The sequence below is a fragment of the Bacillus rossius genome, chromosome 1 (genome assembly GCF_032445375.1).
Source record: "Bacillus rossius redtenbacheri isolate Brsri chromosome 1, Brsri_v3, whole genome shotgun sequence".
NCBI classification, from domain to species: Eukaryota; Metazoa; Arthropoda; class Insecta; order Phasmatodea; family Bacillidae; genus Bacillus; species Bacillus rossius.
In genome coordinates, this window is record NC_086330.1 from 93,286,206 (window position 1) to 93,301,403 (window position 15,198).

The window sequence follows — 15,198 nt, forward strand, 5'->3', positions numbered from 1 at the left end:
GAAATAAATATTTAGCATGATTTGTCTGCATGTATGTGTTGTTTACAATGGGCCTTATTTTTAAATTAATGTTGCCAATGATTTTGACTGGTCAAAATAACCTGGAAAAAATTATTTTTAATTTTAATTGTAATACCTTTTTTTTAAGCATTTAAAGAAAAGGTTTAGAAACTGCCTACAAAAAGAACATACCATCATTTTGGAAGAATATGTAATTTATAAGGGTGTGTGGGTACCCGAAATTTTAGATTTTGTTTCGGTTCCATGAATACCCAAACTCGCCCCGATTAATTTTAACGGATTCAAAATGCTTTGAGTAAAAAAAAAAAGCAGCTTTAAATAATTATAGGTTATGAGCACACATACACATCAAGAATTTAATGTATTTTATCTATTCAAGACAGTATAAATAGGTATGTTTAATTTGCAGCTTACCGTAGCACATAATTACAAGTAATAGGGCTTTGAATACAAATCAAAACTTTATAACTATATGAACGCAAGGAACATCCTGTAAAACTAATATTTTTCCAAGCTGCCATTTTGAATGTTGGATTACTCGTAGGATGAAAGCATGAACACCAACATGGCAGAATAATAATCTAATCTGTTCTCTGTCAATACTTTGGTTGCACTTACTGCACTTGGGCAACACCAACAAACAGGCAAAGCGTCTGACGGAATAAAATAATACAAACTCAGACAAATAATTGTTTTTTTATTAAAATAAAAAAATATTAAAATTTAATTACTACATTTTTTGGTATAAATAAAATACTATCTTAGTTTGTTATGGGGGACTAATTTTATAATATGTTGTTGGTACTTGTGTGTTAATATTTTTTGCAGTTTATATACCAAATTCGTATCTTGAGTTGACATAACCCCAAGTTAGAACACTAGTAAACGTGATCAAGTAGCAGTCTAGAAGAATTAGCGGTAGTTGTAATTGCCTTAACATAATTTTCTTTGAAGCGTCTGCGTATATGTTCCCACTCATGTTCATGTTCGGGCTTGCTTGCTTGTCCTCAACATCGAAGGTTGTGCAGTAAAGTAACTACTAGTGTTGGGCCGATTCCGATTCCATTTTCGATTCTTAAATTAAATGTTCGATTCTTCGAATCCCATTCCAATTCCTTAATTTTTATCTGACGACGTTCAACAGAATAGTATACTCGGAAAAAAATAGTTTTTTTTATGATTTTTTAAAATGTAATTGCGTTATGTTTCATTTTCTGTGCAGAAATTATCATTATATACAGCTTACATAATGTTAAAAAGCATGTTCTTTATCCTCAAGTTATGCTACCTTGAATTTCTAGCACAATTTGGCCCTTTAACCTTTCATATAGACGAAACACGTGTTCAAACACTGCCAATAATCAAAGATGTCTTATGACGTAAATTGGAAATAATGTTATAACTTAACCAAATTTAGTTACCTTACATTATCAACTAAATTTATTTATTGTAAAAAATGTTTGTATGGTTAGGTTAAGAATTTTATTTTCAAGCACAACTAAATAATGATGCAAATAAAATGACAATATAACCTCGTTTTTACATATTTTAAGGGACCAGGGCAAAAAAAATAAAAAGAGGGAAATTTAAAAATATAAGTTAATTATCTCATTACAATGGAAACGATAAGAAACAAATATACACCGCACTAAAATAAAATGTCAGAGATGCTTACTTTTTAATATAATAACTAGAACTTAATTATCTCACTTGGTGAAAAGAATAAATCCATCCAGTATTGCAGTTATTCACAACCGTAAAGAGAAAATAAATTTTCGATTCTTGAGTAAGAAAGATCTGTGCATGTTTAAGCATCTCAAAATTTCCATATTTTATGATGAGTTTTTCTTACACAATTTTATTTAAACACTTCAAATAATTGTGTCTTAACATTCAATTCATTTCAGAAATTTATCAAAAACAATTCTGATAAACACAACTACTTTCAAAAGATTGTTTATGTTAAGTAATAAAAATTTACGAACGTTTCAGCAGCAATGTTTGGAAATTCAGTTTGGCCAACTGCCTTTCCAAAATATTTCTAATGTAAAACGAGCACAGCTGAACACGCACAAGAATGCCGATTTACAATAATTTGGTTATGTTGCTTTTAAACTTATTTTAATATGTTTGCAGTAATCCACTTTGAATTTTGGTAAAATTTCAGTAAATATTATTTTATTAATAATTCTTTAAAGTTTAAAGTGCAGAGATGTGAAACATAATTTTCGCATATACGTCACCAAAGATTTGGTTCATGGCTGTATGGTTTACCATGGCAGGTGGCACAAAAAAAATTTGGTTTGTTTACAATGGCAAACGTAGCTGTGGTGATCAAATAATTAATGATTAGTAAATAAAATTTACATTATTTTATTTAAACATTTATGGTTTTGTCTATTTTTGAAGGTTTACTATTAAATGCAGTGCTGCTGCAACGTAATTGCCGAAAAACTGCTTTCGCTTAAAGTGGGAAAGTAGGTACTGCATTTGTACTGTAGGGAAAATGACGGTGCAAGTAAATAAATACGTTGTCACCGAAATTCGTAAATCTTGGTTTCGTAAAAAGATTATATTATATAGTTTAAAAATTATATATGCATACGATTTAATATTTTCTTACGTTGCGTAGGAGACGTATTTTGCAAACTTAAAAACAATTCGGTCATGCAGGGTGTCTACCGACCGGGAAAAACGGGAATTGTACAGGAATTATACTGCCCGGGAAAAATACGGGGATTGTGCGGGAATTTATCCCGATGTCCGGGAACTTTTGACTTTTCCCCGCCCGTCAGCAACATTTATATATTAATATTAAAAAGCGAAGATTTTACTGCAACACAATCGTGAATCGTGTGATTATTGCTTCTCTACAATATACTGGTGCTTTATTGCAGTGCTGAATGCAGACGATGGGATCAACCAACACAAGTTGCCGCGTAATCGTGATAACCACTTGCGTAAGGCGCGTGGAGTCGCCCAGTTTTTTTTTTTTGTTACTGTGGTCGTTTGTTAATGGTCGTTCCCGCTCATGCTTAAATTTTAATCCAGTTTATTTTTGCGTATTGTATAGTGTGGTTATTGTTAAAGTTCGTCCGGTTGGTAAGTAATAATAATAAAATGCATCTTTGTGAGTGTGCAGAAGTTATTTGTGATAAATATTTTTCTTAAAAAATTGTTTTCGTTTCGTGAACATCGGAAGAAAGTAGATAACATACCTGCAAAATATATCGTATTTGCCGGCGTATAATGCAAGAATTTTATGCTGATTTCAGTGGTCACAAATCAAATATCATATTATATGCCGTGTTGTATTATTTTTGTATTCAAGTGACCATTATCACGTGTGTGGTGTGTATAAAAATTAAGCGCGTATGACAAAGTAAATTGCGCCGGCCGGCGACAGCTGCATGCTAGTCTTGCTCTGTGTGAGTATACATCCACCCCTCGAAGTAACGCTGCTCGATTAGCGCCAATTAATTAGGGCTCTTTTTGAAGTAGCGTTCTTTTTCGTCCACAAAATTTTTTAATTTACACGCGCGCATAATGGCAACGACACTCTTGTATCAAACACAATGCAACATAATAAATCTCGGCACTTTTATATTTTTAATAAAAATACGAATTAAAAAAAAATTAAGTTTTCACTTTTCCGTAATAGTTATTCAATTTTTGATGCCTGTTTTCTTATGTCTAGGTAAAAGTTTTACAAGCAATAAAATTACGTTAATATATTCGTGGATCGTGTTTATACAGCCATGTTTATGCTACTACTTCCATCTGGCGAGAAAGGTCAGAAGCTTTCGAGGTCAGTTAATCTCATGCATGCCAGGTTGCGCTAGTTGAAGTTGACAGCACATTACGTTTCCAGAAAAAAAAAACTTTTTGACGTTACGTCTAATAAATCGATGAACGCCGGCTGCACGCACAAAAAAGTGTCCCGTTACGCACATTGTTCCGTTACGCTGTGTCCTGTTACGCTCATTGTACGCTTGCGCCGCATCTATCTCTCTTCCACTCGACTTTTTATAAAGTGAAGTGAAAAGTTATTATTCCTTTATTATTAAAATAAAAATTATTCAATTTTCTTCATAAAAGTATGCAATCATTTCATCAATGTTTTGTTATGACGTCACGTTAAACTATTGTCCGTAAACCGACTTTACCGACAACCAATTTTTAAACAGGATAAATTTGGAGTATGGTACAGTAAACATACATATTTCAAATGCGGTAAAACCAATTATTTTGTTTAACATGCTCTCTTTTATGTTAAAAATGTATTTGATTAGCGCTGTTTTGATTAGTGCTCCATTTTTCTTTGGATGAATTACCGTGTTACTTCGAGGGGCGGGTGTACTGTACTCTGTTGGACAGGAACTTGGTTGGCCAAATTTGCATTTGGCAAGTGGCATATCACGCGCAATGTCATGCGAGTCACATGCATCTTTCTAAAACAGCGCTGCTGCCACAATTGTTTTGGGTGCGTGTAGTTTATTTATTTATTTATTTTCATCCATTTGACCATACAGACATTTGTACAAATTGTATAGGACACGTCAACAAATATAAGTTAATACACAAACAGTATAAGTTAAATATACCAAAAATACAGACATGGAAACAAAAATAATAACAACAAAACTAGTACAGGTATATATACAGCCTCTAAAGATAAAAGTCCAAAATTTGACAGTTGCCATGTGGCAAAGTTTGGCTGCAGTGCAAAGTAACCTAGAATGAGCTAAATTTTATCAACATAAAGTTAGGCCTAACTTTTCTGTGACAAATTTTCTTGAAATCCAAGTTTTTGGTAAAAATATTTTTTGTGAACATTTTTTTTGTACAATTTTTTTAACATTGCTATTATTCTAATTAGTGATAGTGTAAGCTGTAAATGTACATGAACTTTTTTATTAGTGTACGGGAATGTACGGGAATTGTACAGGAATTCTGTGACCAAACATGGGTAGACACCCTGTCATGGTTGATTCCAAAACCTTTGTATTCTGAATCCCACTATTATTGTGGAAAGCAAATCAATTCCGGTTCAGATACATTTCGGTCGTTGCCAAAAGATTGCTGTCAATTCCCGCTACTTCGGTGCTAAGTGAGTGAATGTTTTCTACAGCCGGTAATATTGTGACTTCTTGCAGGGAATGTGTTTTGCCTGAACTCGTGGAGAAGTTGACATTTTTCCATGATAATCTGTAAACATCATCTCTATTACAGGCTTTTATTTACAGTGTTTTATGTTTACTAAGCTTACCCATTTTTATATAAGTAGGTACACAAGATATAATGAACTTGACATATCTGTGTTGTTTATTGAAAAGTAGGGATGTGCGGGTACCCGATAATTTCAACTTCGATTCGATTCCTCAACTATTTGAACCCGGAACCGAAACTAAAATTTGGAATCAAAAAATTCGGGCAAATTTTTCAAAAGTAAAAAAATCGAAGAAAGAAATTGACGGTTACCGTTTAACTGATTGCTTGACATAAATTTATTCGTCAATTATCATTAATGCAGCGCACTTTCACTCAACCAAATTTCATAACGTTATGAAATATAGGTTAGGCCGAACATTAAATTTTTTTCAAAGATCGTGTATGATATAATTTACACGTTCAGAACCACTACCTGTTTAGGCTTGCAAAGATAAATACCTTACGAAAACTACTTGTTTATGAAATAGTTTAACAATCTGCTCAAACATTTTTATTTTTGCCTACTTACGGATATATTACTCATGACAATTTCTCACGTTGCACGGGGAAAAAATATTGTTGCTTTATTTGTTTTGAAAACTAAATATCATGTATTAAAAATTAATTTTACAACCATCAACGCACAATTTTCTGTTAACAATTAAAATATTTCCTTGTTCAACCTTACATTTACAAAGATCGCCATTCTGTGATAGTCATCTGTTAACAGAATAACCAACATTAAAACATTCACGACATGAAAATATTTAAGCGGTGCCGTACGTGTAGACCAGTTGACATGTCACCATTTATCATAGATCGCGCGTGCCGACACAAAGGAATCGAATCACTGAATCGTAACATTATGTCAGTATCGAAGTACTGTTTATGCTTTTGCCTTTTACAAAACTTAATTAAAGCTCATCATCGTTGTGTGGTTTAACTTCGTGAAGTTAATAAATTAATAATATTTACGTATATTTTTCCGTTTTTAGGGAAACAGATCTTGTTGAAAAAAACGAAGAAATATATGTTACTTATTGGTTTTAATTTAAATAAACCTACTGGCTAGGCCATGCTGTATACGTCATATGTGCAAATGTAGGTTAATTAATAAATTATACTTCTGTGCGCAGCACGCATCGCACTATCTCGGTGACTCCAGTGAGGCAGCTGACTTTACCGTTGGTAACATTTGACATCTTTAAACAGTGGTGAAGTAATTAAACAAGTAATGGATGAAAATTGTGGCAAGTTTAAGGGCCGCAGTCATCTTTGGAAATTTTATGACAAAATATCAGAAAGCCATTACAAATGTAAAACTTGTGGAACTAAACTCAAACAGGTGCATGGTAGCACTTCTAGCATGGCGAAGCACTTAACATTACACAAGAGTGTATATGCAGAGTACTTACAACTACAGAAATAATTAACTCATGCACCTTCCACATCAAGTATCAAAGTACAACTCACTATGTCAGCTTCGTTTAGTAGCCAAGAAAATTATGGTAGAGACCATCCCAAAGCTATTGCTATAACCAATGCCATTGGCAAAATGATTGCTGTGGATCTACAGCCATACAGTATGGTTCAAGATAAAGGCTTCAAAGACTTGATGGCGCTAGTTGAACCCAAGTACTCCGTACCAGACCGAACAACATTCTCTAGGCGTGTAGTGCCAGAGCTGTACAATGGTCTGGTGGAAAAAATTCACACGAAAATCAATAATGACTTCAAAGAAGGCGTCAATTCGGTGGCATTTACAACAGATATGTGGACGTCACGCAGTAATGACAGCTATTTATCATTAACATGTCATTATGTGGACACAGATTTCGTTCCTGTTCGTCACATGCTGGGGAATGTTCTTTTCACCGGAAAACATAGTGAACAAGCAATTGCCGATACTCTGCTTAGACTAAATGCAAAGTGGGAAATTCCAAACACTATACCTATTTACATAGTTTCAGATTCTGCTAGAAACATGAAATCTAAAACCAGTTGGCATTCATTTAGCTGTTTAGGGCACACTTTGCAGCTAGCCATAAATGATGCCAAAATGGAAACTCCTGGGATTGAGGCGCTGTGCAAAAAAAATCGTGCTATAGTGGGGCACTACAAATGTAGCTCCCAAGCTCGTCAGCGTCTTCATGAATTACAAAAGCAGATGGGTAAACCAGAACATGAATTGATCCAGGATGTAGACACCCGATGGAACAGTGAGTTTGCTATGTTGAAACGACTTGTTGAACAAAAAGAGCCTATTGCTGCAGAATTAGCTTCTTCTGATGGTGTTGACAATTTAACTGCCAATGAATGGAAACTCGCAGAAGGGGCAGTCAGAATTTTAGAGCCAATAAATGAAGCAACTAAAGAATTTAGTAGACAAGACTACCCCACAATTTCTCTAGTTATACCAGTTATTGATGGGATAAAAAAACTTGTTAGATACATTTGTGTTCAAAGCAGAACCAGGCGAAGGCATAATTTTCGGACGAAATTTGTTGAAGGCTGTATTCTCAAGATTTCCTGATTACAAATCAAAAGATGAATATGTTGCTGCAATGCGTGTTGATCCTAGATTTAAATCAGTACTTTTGAAGGATCATGAGAAAAAGAAAGGTGAAAGTATTTTAAAAACATTAATTTCCAAAGACTGTGCTGATAGCAGCCATTCTAAAGCACAAACAGTTGAAAGCCAAGCTGAAACCTCAGGGTCTAATTTAAGTGTTTGGAGTTGCTTTGAAGAACAGTCTGCAAAGTTGGGTGCATCATGTTCAAATACTCGGATAGATATGGTGGAAAAAGACATCCTTTTGTACTTAAATTAACCCATTCAGAAACGTACTACTAATCCATATCAGTGGTGGAAATAAAACCAAGTTCGCCACAGATATGTTTCTGATGCTGCGAGAACACTATTGTGTATTCCTGCAACATCTGTTCCAAGTGAACGCCTATTTTCCTCGGCAGGAAATATCGTAACAGCACGGAGAGAGAATCTGTCTCCTGAAAGTATAGAACAGTTAACCTTCTTACATCAGAACCTGTAGGCCTAATCGTGAAATAATGTAGTGTTCAAAGTATTTCTAATCGGGACCCAGTTATCACCTGAAAAGTGTTTATTCGTTAGCAATTACTTAATGCTGCATTGTGTTGTATAGTGTAAATATTATCATCCTTCAGTTATGTACATGGTATAAAATAAGACAGGTCTCAGGTCCCCAACAGTGTTAAAATGAACTTATTAGTTACATAGGTACTATTCCAGAATTGTCTTTCTTATTCATTTAAGTTAATTACATATGGTTCAAAATAAATGCAATTTTTTTTTAGTTATTCCTACCATACTAATGACTATGTAGATAAAGTTACCCAAAGAATCGAAATCGTAATCGAATTTCAACTCTTGTGGTGAGAATCGAATCGGAATCGAATCTAACTGAAAATCATGGAATCGCACAACCCTATTGAAAAGGGATGTTTGCATTAGGCCTAGGGCCTATCATTTTTAGCTTTTTGTCAAAGAAATAAGTAGCTTTAACATGTAGGTCTACGTATTGCTTATTTTTGTAAATTCATTTATTTAAATGTATGTATATATAGCCTACCATAAATCTTATGTCAAAAGTGTTTTATTTCATATGTAAACTGTAGCCTATATAAATCTGTGAATGTTGTATATGAAAGTAACAAATAGCATTTTAAAAAAATTCTTGCATTCTAGTTAATTATTATTTCTACAACTGATAACTGGAAATTGTATGTATTAAAATAATATTCTGTCAACTTATTTGTTTATGAAACTTTTTATCCTTCAGTAATATGAGTATAAAAACTTAATGCAAATTCTTAAGATAGTAAAAATTAAAGAAAAGATTCAAAATTGAAATTGAATTTCAAATAGTTGGTAGGAATTCGAACTGAAAATAGAGGATTCACACAGCCTTAATAATTTTACGTGTATGATTCATAGTGTGGTGGTGACATGTCTAGAACGTAAGACAGTGCTGTGGGTAAAAAAATAAAGAAAGAAAGACATGCAGTGACACAGCTGCGCCAAAATGATAGACAATTTATCGATCCTGTGGAAGAGAGAAACAGACGTTCGCCAGGACTGGGGAATCCCAGAACTGTGTATTTGATTAGAAAAAGACCGGTGTGAGAGAAACCAGACATGTGACAGAACTAGGGGAAGGTCCACTGAGCGGGAAAGCATTGAATAGTAGCTGTAAAAATAGTATGTTATGCCACTAGTAAAGCAGTATTTCGAGGAAGTCCCCAGCTAAGTGAATGTTTCTCCAAACTTGGTAATTTGCTTTTGTCTCGTCAGTTGTTCAAGTACTGTGCCGGAAGGACGTATGGGAACAGCGGCTCACAAATAATATATTATAGTGCTTAAGGTCGGATAATTTCATGTCTGGATGACGAGACCATTTCACAAATAAATTTTAACATTTTTTTTTTTTTTTTTTTTTTTTTTCAATTTTATGCCTGATTGGTCCGCTGATCCACCAGGATTATTTCTAATGTCTCTTCTTACCTAGAAGACAAGAGTCGCTACGGATATTCTTTCGGGAAGGCACAGAACTGAAGAGTAATGGTCGATGAAAGCGAAGAATAAAAGTCAAAATTCATTTCAGACTTTTTTATTGAATAATTATCATGAACAGTTTCAAGCCAATGAACAGTCATAAACAGAATTACACCCCATTCATTACCTGCAACAGTCATTGTCTTAGCCAGTCACGATTATGACTTGTTACAAAGTTACTGCCGAAAATTATTGAATGTAGTTCCAATTCTATAAATTAATGGTTAAAACACTTAAAGGTAGCTTCAAAGTGTAAAGATATTATAATTGCATGAATGGAAACTGTTAAATAGTTTAAACATGACAGATCAGTGTACGTGTATTGTTATGTAGAGCATCCTTAGACGGCATGGAACATATCTTATAAAATAAAATAGGTTGTACTTTCTGTAAATAATATGTTTTTTCCAATGGTATGTGCAGACTGCGAGCTAAGAAAGCAAGGAGATAATGACAGTTTGGCTCGAGAGTCTACATCCACATCGACGATCACCAGAGTCCCTTCACAGGTATTGTGTTTTGGAAATTCATTTTAAAATTTATGTATCGTTGATTTATTCTTAACTCATGTTAAGAAAGTACAAGGGGTATAAAATGTGTTGAGGTGGCTAGGATTGCATTCCCATTGCATTTGATTTGTTGTTTATTTTTTGAACTACTGTTGTAATTTCTGCTGCAATACTGTATTTACCCCCAGAAGAGGTGCCCCTTGCATATGGGTTGCAGCTATAATTTGGGTCATAAAAATATGACTTTTTTGCCTGTCCTCCTCAAGTATGAGTTGCACCATATATCTGTCTACAGTGGACAAGTGAAGTCTTTGTTCCCTGTCTCAGCTTATTGGTGCTACTGTATTACTGTGTAGAAGGGAGTGAGGCCAGCCCATTTTTCTCTGCCTCTCCCCTATCGATTTACGACCCCTCCTAATAACAAAAGCAAGCCCTGTATCTCTTTCTGGCTATTTTAGTTTTTTAAAACAGTCCTCTTCTAGAATAGAAAAAAAAGGCAGCAAGTTACTCTTTCTTGTCAGTTTCTTTTATAAAAACTAGCACAGCATGAATGAGAAAAATTCCTGCAGTCAGGGAGAAAAGAAATTTAAAGAGACAGGCTTTGAAGTGCAGCTTTTAAAGCACCAACCACCAAAGATGGCTGTAATTTTGTCATAAAATGTTTCATTTGATAGCTGAGGTATCTCTCACAAAAAAAAAACAATTATGTTGGGTCACAGTTGCATCTTAAAAACCTGTTGAAATGGACATATAGAGATTGGGCCAGTTCATGGACATTTACATGTGTATGAGGATAAAAGGAAGGGAGAACCATCACCACCACTACATAGCAGCTCTCATAGAACGCACACACACAAACTTGATGAAAGAGTTTCGCAGAATGCCCATGCCAGCTGCAACTGTGTGAATGGCGCGGCAACCCTGAGAGGGGGGGCGGAAGTGGGGCAGATGTAGCACATTGGTGGCATTCATAGTGCTTTTCACACACTGCTTAGATATTTTAACTAAAAAATTTATACTTACTTGTAAATTACTTATTATGTTATTAAAAACCAACATAGATTCATTTACACACATATTTAAGATACGCAACATTTACAAAAAAAAAATTCGATGCAAATTTATAAATTCACATAAGAGTCACTTTTTTAAACTAAAAATCTGCATAAAATATGTGAACCATACGCGGGTAAATATTGTAATTATTATGAGCACATAGTGTTTTGTAGATGTGTCAATGAAAATGTCTGTAGACATTAGAATAATTATTGTTCTGTAAGCATTAACAATTGCTAAATGTTTTTTGCATCTATCTAACCTTGAGTATATTTTATGAATTGCAAAAAATAAGGGATTGAGGTGGTATGATGAATGCACAGAGAGTCATCATGCAGTTCACCCCAGCCTGTGGTAACATTTAAAAAGTAATAAGAGAGAGCAAAATGCTGTTGCAGCATCTTTGTTTTGTTTTATCCTGTTTACCCACACGTTCACCTATCAGGAGTCTCATCCGGCACTTCCAGTGGGTTGGTCGGCAATAAACTATTGGTAGTGTTCGCATCACGCGAAATAATTGACTGTACAAACAACGATTGCAACGGATTGCGTTACGAGACGAAAAACAATGGTGAGCGGGCCCGATAGCCACACTTACCATCACGAAAACACACGATGAACTGACTTCCTGACGGAAGTCCGACGCGCTGCCAACCTTGGCAGCGTTGCCAAATCTGGAACCATGGTGGCCAACTGTGAAGGGGTGGCGCTGCTACTTGTGCAGCGCGGGAATTCAAATGTTCGAATGTTCAGTCTCAAATTTGTTGCACACGTAACGTCAGCAAAAATACTTAAATACCTATGTACACTATACACACTCCAAACATTCCGCCCACCTTGAAATGACCCATTTCAACACTACTCAAGAGGCAATGGGCACAACTTCACTACAGGGCGTTTTAGACTCCCAGAGGTGGTACGCACTGTAGCGACCCTAGGCACACCATCAGATCCAGGATGAAGATGCAGGACGCGTCCCAACTTCCATTGCAGGGGAGGTACTCTATCTTCCTTTATCAACACCAATTGGTTTGGTGTGATAGCTATCGTTTGATCTTGCCACTTCGAACGCTGCTGCAGTGTGTGCAGATATTCGCGGTGCCACCGGTGCCAAAAGTCTTGATGCAACCGCGATACTAGTTGCCAACGCTGCAGTCTGTTAAGTTGTACCTGTTCCAATTCGGGTTCAGGATGCGACACCAGCGGCTCCATGGTCAAGAAGTGTCCTGGGGTGAGAGCACGCAGATCATTGGGATCGGAACTTAATGGACAGAGTGGCCTAGAATTCAGTATGGCCTCCACTTGAACCACGACCGTGTAGAGCTCCTCAAAGCTGAGAATCTGTTCACCAATGACCCGATTTAAATGTGACTTGAACGCCTTAACTGCAGCCTCCCACAAGCCTCCGAAATGAGGAGCGGCTGGAGGGTTGAAGTGCCACCTCACTCCAAAAGGAGCTAAACAATCCACTATGGTCTGCTGATGCGATGAGGATGACAACATGCGTTGCAGTTCTGTCAGCTGGTTGTGGGCTCCAACAAAGTTCGTCCCGCAATCGCTATAGAGGTCAGAGGATCTCCCTCTGCGGGCGATGAAACGTTTGTATGCAGCAAGGAACACCTCAGTCGACAGGTCAGACGCCAACTCCACATGAACCGCCTTAGTGGTACAACATACAAATATACACAGATAGGCCTTCAACAGAGTGACTTTGCGCACACGAGCCAGTTTTATGAAAAAGGGGCCAGCGTAATCCACGCCGGCCTTCGAAAATGGTTTCACTTGCTGGACTCTCATGGCCGGGAGACTTCCCATGAGGGGTGTAAAAGTGGGTGGCTGTGCCTTGAAACACTTCAAGCAGCGGTGAACACAGCTGGTGATTGCCTGCTTATCTGAGAGAATCCAAAATTTCTCTCTAAGAATACTTTGAAGTGCTTGTATCCCGGGATGTTGATTGACGTTGTGATAGTGTTGTATAATCCTGCTCGTCAAGGGGTTTGATTTAGGAAGCAAGGCCGGGTGTTTGTGTTGAAACGGGAGCTTCGACTGGTCAAGCCTGCCACCCACCCTAAGAAACCCATCAGAGTCGAGGAAAGGATGAAGCTTCCGTATCTGTGGTGAGGTTCGCTTATTCTTTCTCAAAGAGGCCAGGTCATCTTTGAACACCATCGACTGAACTCGAAGTATCCAGAAATTTAAGGCAGTCTCCAACTCACGAGGACACGGGGTCCCTGATTCACGAGCACTTTGTGAGTGACGACAATTAGCAACAAAACGCAGAATATAGGCAGTCACTCTCAGTAACTTCATTAGACTGCTGAAACGTTCGACCAGTGAATCAATGTCTTCAGTATACAGAATAGTTGCCAATGCCAACGACTTCTTCTCCTGTTGGACCAAATCGGAAATGTCACTACACGAAGCACTTGCAGGCCATTCATCTGCAGGTAACGTCAACCATGCAGGGCCTGTCCACCAAAGGTGGTGGTCAAGTATCTGGGCAGGTAACAATCCATGTGAGCCACAGTCAGCAGGGTTGTGTTCTGAACGCACGTGCCTCCACCAACTTGAAGGGGTCAGGTCCTGAATCTCACTAACCCTATTTGCCACAAATGTTTTTAACTCATGAGATGAAGAGTGGATCCACGCTAGGGCTACTTGTGAATCAGTCCAGGCAACAATGGAGGTGAATTCAAGTTCCATTCCATGCACATTTATCATGTGACGAAGCAACCGAGACAAGAGAAGAGCTCCACACAACTCCAACCGAGGTAGAGACTGGGCCTTGACAGGGGCTACTTTAGATTTGCCAGCGAGCAGGTGTACTGTGATTGTCCCATCAACATCAACCACACGAAGGTAGACACTTGCTGCATAACCCAATTCTGAACTGTCTGAAAATCCATGAAGTTGATAGGAACAGCCCTGTTTTCCCCTGACAAGGCGAGAGATGTTGAGTGCAGACAGAAGAGGGAGCTGGCTGTTGAACTTGTTCCAGCTGTCTAATATGTTTGGTGGTGGTTTTGCATCCCAGTCGAGATTTTGAACCCAAAGGACTTGAATGAGACATTTTGCAAACATGCTGATAGGTGTCAACCAACCGAGAGGATCGAAAATCCTTGCCACGTTCGATAAAATTGTCCTTTTTGTCGCAGGGCAGGCGCTGGCTCGGACCTTGTATGAATATGTGTCGGAGGTGGGGTTCCACTGTAGTCCCAGTACCTTGATTACAGTGCAGCTGTCCTGATCCAAGGCTAACGGTTGGAGGGTTTCAATATCCTCAGCAGGAAGCCAATTCAGGAGTGTCGGATGGTTGCTCATGAATTTTCGGAGTTGAAATCCCCCTTTCGCTAAAAGCTTGATGAGCTCTTGCTGCATGGCCACTGCAGAGTCCACAGACGGCGCACCCGTAACAACATCGTCCACATAAACATCCGACAACAACACTCGAGAGGCAGTGGGAAATTGTTCTCTCTCATCTTCAGCCAGCTGCTTAAGAGTGCGGAGTGCCAAGAATGGGGCTGAAGACACTCCATAGGTCACAGTTTTCAGCCTGTAGTCCTGGACTGGAGCTGCGTCACTAGAGCGCCACACAATACGTTGATAATCCTGATGATGACGATGGACATGGATCTGGCGATACATTTGTTTTACGTCTGCCGTGAAAACTACAACATGTAAACGAAAGCTCAATAGTAGATTAAAAATATCTTGCTGCAATTTTGGCCCTGTTAACAAAGTATCATTAAGCGACACACCTGTGGAACTCTTGGCTGATGCATCAAAAACAACGCGCACCTTTGTAGT

General features: G+C 37.4%; 1 protein-coding gene across 2 annotated transcripts in view; it reads left to right on the forward strand.

Annotated features, from left to right (window-relative positions):
• Positions 1-15,198, forward strand: part of LOC134540202 (brefeldin A-inhibited guanine nucleotide-exchange protein 1) — a 289,907-nt gene that overhangs the window by 16,800 nt on the left and 257,909 nt on the right. For both annotated transcript variants that reach the window (XM_063382784.1, XM_063382793.1), the window contains exon 6: positions 10,250-10,335. In XM_063382784.1, the coding sequence (XP_063238854.1) occupies positions 10,250-10,335 (86 nt within the window). The remainder of the gene's footprint in view (positions 1-10,249; positions 10,336-15,198) is intronic.